The following is an 8,458-nucleotide window of genomic DNA, read 5'->3' as shown; positions in this document are numbered from 1 at the left end:
AGCACCCCTTAGCAAGGACGTCCCTTCCGGGACTATGCTTGCTAACCCATGACACTACTCTTCCATGAATCTGAACCTAGGGATTGCTGGAATGTCTGACCCCAGCTTCTGCCCCTCTGTGCCCAATCCCGTTACTCTCTTCCTGTCCTCCTGACTCAACTTTCATTCAAGTGTGCCCCAGTGGCTGGGCAGAGCTTGGTGGGTGCAGGTGTTGCCAGTAGCTGACCCAGAGCTGATCCCCGGGAATGCCATCAGCAGGGATTCTGCTCTGCAGCTGGGGAGGGGGTGTGTGTGAACCCACCCTTTGTGTGAGCACAGGATTCCTCTTCTGGGGGTTCCCTAGCAGGGGTAAGAGGACACCTCAAGAGGCAGAGGCTCCTAATTTCGAGTCCTTGCTGCTTCCAAGTGTTTTTTGTTGTCAGTAATGCCTGTTCTGTGTGTTTGCATAGCTGGATGCCTGTGTGACGCCGGCTGGACTGGCAGCAACTGCACTGAAGGTAAATACTGACTGCTACTCCACTGCCTCTTCACAGCCAGGGAGAGGGGAGTGGGAACCCCTTCCCAACAGCTGCCTGCCCGAGAGGGAGCAGGGAAGGGAAAGGCCACCCCGTGGGCTGCTCTGTTTTGGCAGTTAGAGTTCAGTTGAAGCTGGAACATCCACAATTGGCTTGGTGTGAGACACTCAAGCCCTTGCTCCTTGTTCAGGGCACACACTCAGCTTGTTGCTGGGCATCCCTCCACACCCTGAGCTGTGGCTGTGAGCTGGGATTGCTCACCTCTGCAGCCAGGGCCCTGGTGACATCTCTGCTTGTGCCCCTGGTTCCTACAGGGAGTCCTGCAGCCAGAAATGCCGGTGCCAGCACAGCAGCTCCTGTGACCCCATGCACGGAGCCTGTTCCTGCCCCGCCGGCTGTGAGCACAGTAAGGGCTGCTCTCAGTGACCACCGGGGCTGGGGACAGCGTTTTGTGTCACCTCTGAGCCACCTGTTGTAGGCAAAGCAAGGGGCAGGTCTGCCAGGGCAGCTCAGGCCTGAACATCACCAGGTGGCTCCCAGCTCTTTGGGGCCTGCCTATCCTACCCAAAGGGGCTAGAAAGGAGAGGAAGGAGCAGAGAGGAAAGAGGAGTTTGCTTCATCAACAGAAAATTGTGGATTCCTGTTTAGTCTCAGCCCCAAAGAACTGCATTCGTTTCCCAGAGCCCCTGAGTGAACACAAAACATCCTCTGCTCCAGGGTGTTGCACCAGGCCCTGCTGGAGCCCAGGCCTCAGGTGATCCAGGTCAGTGCCTGTGGAATGCTCCAGAGGGCTGCACTGCCATCCCACCGTCACACTCCTTGTGCCAGTGCTAACGGAGCTCGCCCTGTTCTCCGTCCTGTAACCACTCCAGGCCCCCCTGTATCCGAGTGAACTTCCTGGGTGCCTGATTCTGTCAGTGATGCTCTGTTCCATTCTGGGAACACTCAGCCAATCCCATCCCAGAGATGTTGCCCAGAGCAGCTGTGGCTGCCCCTGGATCCCTGGCAGTGTCCAGGGCCAGGCTGGATGGGGCTTGGAGCAGGCTGGGACAGTGGAAGCTGTCCCTGCCCGTGGCAGGCGGTTGGAGCAAGATGAGCTTTGAAGTCCCTTCCAACTCAAACCATTGCATGATTCTGTGATCCCAGTTCCTCACAAACTTCCCTCTGAGGCACACCAGAGAGCAGCCTGGGACTCCCAGCACGGTGCTCCCAGGCTGCTGCAGGCTCAGCTGAGCTGGGGGAGCTGCAGCCACAGCCTGGGTGGTCTCAGAGCAGTTGGAGCTTTGGCAATGACCAATCCCTTTGTGATCCCATCCCCAGAGTGTCCCCTGGGCTGGTTTGGGCCGAGCTGCCAGAGCCGCTGTGCATGTGACCACTCGTGTCCCTGTGACCCCGAGACGGGCAGCTGCAACATCACCCACCACGGGGCACTGCAGGACCACTTACACAGAGGTACCCGACTGCAGGGGGGTGGGGTCTAAAAAAGAGTTGGAAGAGCAGCTTTAGTGCATAATGGTGTTTGCTTAGTCACCAGCTCTGCTTAAGCTTGCTCTTTTTTAGTGGAATTTTACACCCTTCCCCACCTTTCTTCCCTCTTTGTTTTCCAGCTGGGCAGTGTTTGGCTTCCCAGAATAAGGAAAAGAGCAAAGAAAAATTCTCTCTGTCAGAGTAAGCGTGTGGTGCTCACTGTGCATCTCAGAGGCTGTCACAGAGCATGGGGAGTGTTCAGTCTGCAGAAAAGGGGGATCAGGGGGGACCTTGTGGCTCTGCACAACTCCCTGCCGGGGGGGGTGGTTGGGCTCTGCTCCCAGGGAACAGGGACAGGACAAGGGGAAATGGCCTCAAGTAGTGCCAGGGGAGGCTTAGGTTGGATATTTGGGAATTTCCTTCATGGGAAGGGTGGTCAGGCACTGGCACAGCTGCCCAGGGCTGGGGTCACCATCCCTGGAGGGATTGAAAAGCCGTGTGGGTGTGGCACTTGGGGACACAGGTCAGTGGTGGCCTTGGCAGTGCTGGGGAATGGTTGGACTCGATGACCTCAGAGGCTTTCCCAACTTAAAAGATTCCGTGATTCTGTCCTGCCTGAGAGCAGGCCCACAAGCTCGGGAATGCAGAGAAGGGAGGACAATCCTCTGCACACTGGGCACAGGTGACACAGGTGAGCTGTTGGTGATGTGATTTGTGTGTCCCACAGAGGCTCGTGGCTCTCCCTGAGCTCTGCCTTGGCCCTGGTGCTTCTGCTGAGTGCCCTGGGGAACGTGGGGCTGGTGCTGCGGGTGCGGGCACAGCGGCAGCACCGGGACTGGGACTATCGCTACCACCCCCTGAGGGACATCAACAGGGACACCCCGCACAGACCGCCCTCTGCTGCCTGGGACCGGGAGGATATTCAGGAGCCGGAGGACACTCGGGAACCTGAGGACACTCAGGACCCAAACCAAGATCTCCTTTAGAGTCGTGGATGGGAAGAGATGAGGTATTTCACTGTGCACCCCTGCACAGCCCCTCAGCACCAACTGAGACTGGGGTTCTTCCCACTGGGAGTCTCAAACTGCTGCCTGAGGAACCTCAGCCCAAGAACTCCCCTGCTTGTGAGGCCATGGTTTTCTTTTCCCTGCTGCTCCAGCACTCAGGACTGCAGCATTAGGGGATGCAGGACATCCCCTGGGTGAGGGAATTCCACAGCTGCAGCAGGAGAGGGCCTGGTTCCTTCCAAAACTTGAGGGAAACAGGTGAAGGATGCAAGCTACGGTACCTCAGAAGGGTCCCTGTTCACCTGAGCAGTGCTGAGTATTTTTAAGATGTAAGATAAATCGCCTCTAGTACAAAGCTGGGCTTAAGGGTATTACAGTCAATGTCTGCCCTTCCTTGCTAAGCTCAGATTTTAATCAGAAAAGTGACAAAACGTTTGTTCTAAAATGTTGAAACAGGCAAGCAGAGCCCTCTTCCCCTGGCCACGGTGGTGGCTCAGGGGTGACACCCAGGGTTGTGACAGCCCCGTGCAGGGCTGGAATGTTTTCTGACCAATCTTCAGCCCAGAGCAGCCCCAGAGGGTGATGAGTGCTGTGTTTTGGGGCAGCTCCTACAGCACAGCACCACAGAAAGCCCTGTCAGGTCACAGGTTCCGTTTGTGCATCGCTCCAGCTCCCCGGAGCTGAAGGGCCCTGCCCGGCTCCATCAGCTGAGGGACCCCGGCCCTGACACAGCCCGGAGCTCTCCCTGTGGGGAGGGGCACGGACAGGGAGAGCCTGGCACGGCTGGCATGACACAGACTGGGCTGCCCTGGCCCAGCTGGGCACTCCTCAGAGGGACCAGCAAGGGCCCCAGCCAAGCCAGGATCCCGAACAGCTCGTCTGGAAATGTGGAGCACATCCTTGCAGTTCCATTAAACAGTGTTTGAGATTGCTTCCCTGTGAGGGAACCCCAGCCTTGCATGAGCCCCTTGGATGCTGCAGAGGGGTGAGAGCCTGTCTGAGCCTCACACATCTTTATGCACTCCCTTTTTTACCTCTCCAAGTAAAGGATGTGTAATTTCTGTGCCAGTGTTGGCATCCAATCAGCCTGTAACCAAGAGACTCTATTTTTCTATGATTTACAGAAGATTATTTGAAACTTGAATAAAGTCTATTAGTGCTACCTGCCTGAACCTTGAAATTCCTGATGTCCAGCTGCAGCAGGAGCTGTGATCCTTTCCCAGTTAACCTCAGCCACCCAGTGGAACCCAGGGGCTCCTTTATTTTTTATAACAGTCACACTGCAGGCTGTGCTGTTCCAGCCCACTCTGTGCTAGGAAAGTAAACAAAAAACGCTGGTTCTCTAGAAAAAAGCTCAAACATTTTAGTTAAAAAGCAGGAAAAAGTGAATACAAGCCTTACCTCTGCTTCTGGGGGCAAAGAGAGCAACACACAGGCTTAAATTCTCATTGCCCTGCAGTTTCAACAGTTGAATCAAACAATTCCACGTGTTCTCAGAGATGTTTTATTTCCATCATACCCAAAAGTACAGCTCTACCAGGACCCACAGACACGGTCACTGGAGGACAGTTGTTGTTACAGCGCTCTGTGGTGGGCTCTTACAGGAGGTTTGGGGGTTTTGGCTGAGAAAAATGAGATCTCAGTGTGTAAAACCAAAGCCAGCTGCAAGGGAGAGAATGTAAGTGCTTGCTAAAAAAATTAATTAATGCCCATTTAACTTACGTGTAACTGAAAGCTTGGAAGTGGGTGTTGGTGTCACTAAAAGCCAGCAAACGTGACTTGACTCCAATTTCACCTTCCAAGAGAGAAATAATCAGATGTAAGGAGCATCACAAAGGTGTTGGAGGAATATTAAAGCTAATTGCATGCAGGAATCTTTGACAGCTGCTGTCAGTTAAGTCTCTACCTTGCATTAATTGCTCACAGTACAAACATTTGGGATATTAAAGCAGTGTGAGCTCGTAAAATGCCTTTTGAGATGAGGGATTCCCTGCATGGAGCAGGGCTGGCCTCAGCCCCAGCAGCTTCTCAGCCCAGTGTGGTGGAGAGCTGGGCTCACCAATTCCTCCTGGGAATTGCAAGTGGATTATGGCATTTTCAAAATCTTTAGATAATAAACCAAACTGGAATTAGAAATTGTTACTCGAAGTTCCTGAAAGGGAGCGGCCAGAACCGAGCTGGCTGAGCAGAGGAACACGGCCGCAGTTCAGTCACTCAGGATTCCCTGGTGCCAATCGGGAATTCTCTTCCCAACAGCGAGTCCAGGAGCTGAGGAACGGCAGAGCTGCTGAGGAGCCTCGTGGGAGAGCCCCCGGTGCCGGCTCCTGCCGAGCTGCAGCCGGCCCGGTGCCCCGGGGGCTCAGCCCTTCTCTCTCCTTCAGCGGGGAAAAGCCCTTTTCACACCGGAGAGGCAGCAAAAAACGGCTCAGGACTGTGCCCTGAACCACGGCTGAGGCCATCCGACATCCATCCTCACGCCCCGTGTTTGCCCTTCCCAGCCCTGGGACGGGCCCCAGGGACTGGGGCAAACCTGGAGAGCTTGCTGAGAATGAAGGTTTCCCGTCTGGCCCCATTTAACTGAACTGTGGCACAGCACTCCCCTCCCAGCCGTGAGACGTGGCACCGGCTCTGAGGTAGGTGTTGTGTTTGCATACGGAGTATCTGGAACGGGGAGAGCCCCGAGCTCCTGGGAGCCGGTTCTTCAGGAGCAGCTCGTTCCCTGCACACAGCCCGAGCTCCTTGGCCTTGCTGCAGAGCAGCTGCTGGGGAGGGAGCAGGGAGGGCTTTGCTGCATCACTGTCAGCACCCAAAATGAGGCCATTTCCCAAGGCTCTGGCTTAGGAGATTTTGGAGGATCCAGAACCCCTCCCAGACTCAACTCACTGTGAAGAAAACTGTGGGTTTGTTTTCTAAAGCACACTGATGTCATTTGAGGGGGAAAAAGGTGATGTAGAAGAATTCTGTGTCTCTGGTCTCTGCAGTTCACAAGGTCAGGTTTAAAAAGGTGTTGCTCCCTTTCTCCTGTTAACATTCAGGAGAAAAAGGGAAAAAAGATTGGATTATTTAAATTGGTTTCAAAGTAAATTGTCAGGTGGAATAACCCAGGCAGCCCTGCCAAGGAGAGGTCACAAGCTGCTTCACAGACCTGTGCCACAATCTCTTATGGGCAGAGGAGTGGTACTGCCAGGGAACAAGGGGAAAAACTGGGATTGGGATATCCCCAGAGCCAGGAACACTCTGTGGAAGCAGCCCTTCACCTCACCCTTCAGAGACCTACCAGAGGCCAAATTCCAGGTGCTTCCCTGACAAAAGTTAAAACACCCAAAACTTCTGATGGGCAGAAAAAAGCATGTCCCACATTTTAAAATAAAATCTAAAAAAAAAGTCCAAGGCAAAGGAAGAGATTCTTACCCAGAGCAAACCCAGGGAACAGGAATGTTGCCACTGTAGGACGTGAGCAACCACGAGAAAAAGGAAGGTAAAATCCTGAAACAGCACAGGGGGGACAGGGCTGGGTTTGCTCCTGGGGCTTTGGGAGTCTGAAACTGTTTCTAGAATCAGATTTTATTCTGGGTCAAGGATTTTCCATGAGGGATACACACATGCACTTTTGCTTCCAGAATTCCTGACCTTCCAGAGGAAAGGTGGTATTTGTCCCTCTTTATCAGACTCCAGTTACGCTGAAATGCCAGAGACAGAAGTTTCATTTGTCTGGGAGAAACATTCAAGTCTATGGAACAACTGAGAACTGGGAATCAGAACTTCCCTGAGCTCTACATAACCAAGTTACCTGTTCACAGGGAGAGATGCAAGGTGGAGAGTGATTCCCTTGGCTCCAATCCTTAAAAAACCCCACCAAACAACTCAAAACCGTATCAAGTTTTGCCTCCCATTGTCCCAAATATTTTGGCTCTTTCCTCCTTTGGCAGAGCCTGGTGCTTCAAAACCAGTGATAAAAAAAGCAGGGTGGGAAGGAACAACTTCACAGATTCCTGAATAAAAACCTGGTGAGTATTTGACACCTGTTCTCATTCTGTTGCCACCTGGACAAGAACATGGATAACTTTGCTCCCCAACCTGACTAGAGGAACAATCAGATTAGGGACAAACATGGCATTTTTGGTGTGTAGGAAGACAGTGCATCTTCATGACAACTCCTGAACTCAATCCCTGTTTCTTAATCCTAAAAAACAGTCCAAAAAAAGCATTGGACTGTCACCTTTCCTTGCAAGGAAGGTGGCACAGCCCTTACCCCAGTGCAGCCCTTTTGCAGGAACATCAGCGATCCCAAAGATCGGCACCCAAGCAGAAAGATTGCTTGGGATTGAAGACAAGCAGTTATTCCTCTCTTAAACAAAATTCATCCCATTAAAAAAAGGTGACTTTTAATAAATAGTCATTTCTGACATTATAAATAAGTTAAAAAACAATTTAAAATAAGCTAGTATAGAATAAATAGGCTTCAGTAAGTGCTTACATACATACATGCCTCTCTGAAAGGTTTCAAGTGAGCTCATGTTTAAAAGAAGCAAGTCTGTAATACTGCCAGAAAATCTTGTGCCTTCAGGAAATCAAATATTGCTTTTCTTAGCCCTTTAGAACTGGATTCAGTTCCCATTCACTCAGGAATGGGACAGACCTACTCATTATTGCTGTAAACCTGAGTAAAAAGAAACAATAGTTTGGAAGATGCCACTTGCTGCAGGCAGATTCAACGCCTGGAATTTCTAAAAAAACCATTTTGACTTTGTTTCTCAGCAGGGTTAAAAAAATCCAACACATTTCCCAGAGCATCCTGCCAGACCAGAAGAGGTTTTTGGTTTGACCTGGAAGTGATTTCTGAACCGTCCTACCCATACCCAGGTGTTGGCAGTTCCTTCCCTGCCCCTGGAATGCCCACTTGACTGTCCAGTGTGGAACCAGTACCCCGTGGGCACCCAGGAAATTCCCTTCCTTTTGCTACCCAGGAATTATCTAAAGGTCCAACAGGTAAGGCAACATCAGCCTCCTCTGCGGGAAAAGGACCGATGGGAAGAGCCCTTTGGAGCGGAGTGGAACGGATTCCTGCAAACTCACAGGCACCCAAAATCCACAGGTGGTGAAGGAGACTACTGAGAGGCAGGCAGCTGGCCCAAACCTCCTAAACCTGCCCTTGGAATTTCAGTTTTTGTGGCTGAAGCAGCTCCCAGAGGCCTCTGTGTGTCCAGTTGACTGCCCCACGGCTCAGCCCTGGAGCTCTTTGGTTTGGGGCTGGAGCAGCCCCGGGGGGTCTCCCCCTGCTGCTGTAGCCTTGGCTCTGCTATCTGGAAAGGTGGGAGCTGCTCTGGGACTGGCTGGAAGATGTGGTGACTCCACTCAGCTGGGAAAAGCCGCTGTTGCAAGATTCCAGGCTCGACATGGATCCCCTAGGATGGGACAGAGCAGATGTGCTGTTAGGAAGGCAGCAATTAAGGGATAACTGTTCCTCTC

The 8,458-nt window shown here is 52.4% G+C and overlaps 2 protein-coding genes across 7 annotated transcripts in view; one reads left to right on the top strand and one right to left on the bottom strand.

The window, feature by feature from the left end:
• The window catches only part of NAGPA (N-acetylglucosamine-1-phosphodiester alpha-N-acetylglucosaminidase), an 11,167-nt gene extending 7,016 nt beyond the window's left edge, over window positions 1-4,151 (top strand). The window contains exons 7-10 of the mRNA XM_042037609.1: window positions 450-497; window positions 1,836-1,967; window positions 2,123-2,183; window positions 2,710-4,151. Of these exons, the coding sequence (XP_041893543.1) occupies window positions 450-497; window positions 1,836-1,967; window positions 2,123-2,183; window positions 2,710-2,968 (500 nt within the window). The 3' untranslated portion in view covers window positions 2,969-4,151. The remainder of the gene's footprint in view (window positions 1-449; window positions 498-1,835; window positions 1,968-2,122; window positions 2,184-2,709) is intronic.
• Window positions 4,152-4,477: 326 nt separating this feature from the next.
• The window catches only part of SEC14L5 (SEC14 like lipid binding 5), a 39,781-nt gene continuing 35,800 nt past the window's right edge, over window positions 4,478-8,458 (bottom strand). For all 6 annotated transcript variants that reach the window (XM_042036927.1, XM_042036926.1, XM_042036928.1 and 3 more), the window contains one exon: window positions 4,478-8,394. In XM_042036927.1, coding sequence (XP_041892861.1) covers window positions 8,289-8,394 — 106 coding nt within the window. In that variant the 3' untranslated portion in view covers window positions 4,478-8,288. The remainder of the gene's footprint in view (window positions 8,395-8,458) is intronic.

This window comes from Corvus kubaryi, unplaced genomic scaffold (assembly GCF_017639235.1).
Source record: "Corvus kubaryi isolate FWS band 111438036 unplaced genomic scaffold, C.kubaryi_AGA036_p1.0 37387, whole genome shotgun sequence".
In the NCBI taxonomy this organism is placed as follows: Eukaryota; Metazoa; Chordata; class Aves; order Passeriformes; family Corvidae; genus Corvus; species Corvus kubaryi.
Note: the sequence above shows the minus strand (reverse complement) of the source record. Positions and strands in the feature narration are given on the sequence as shown.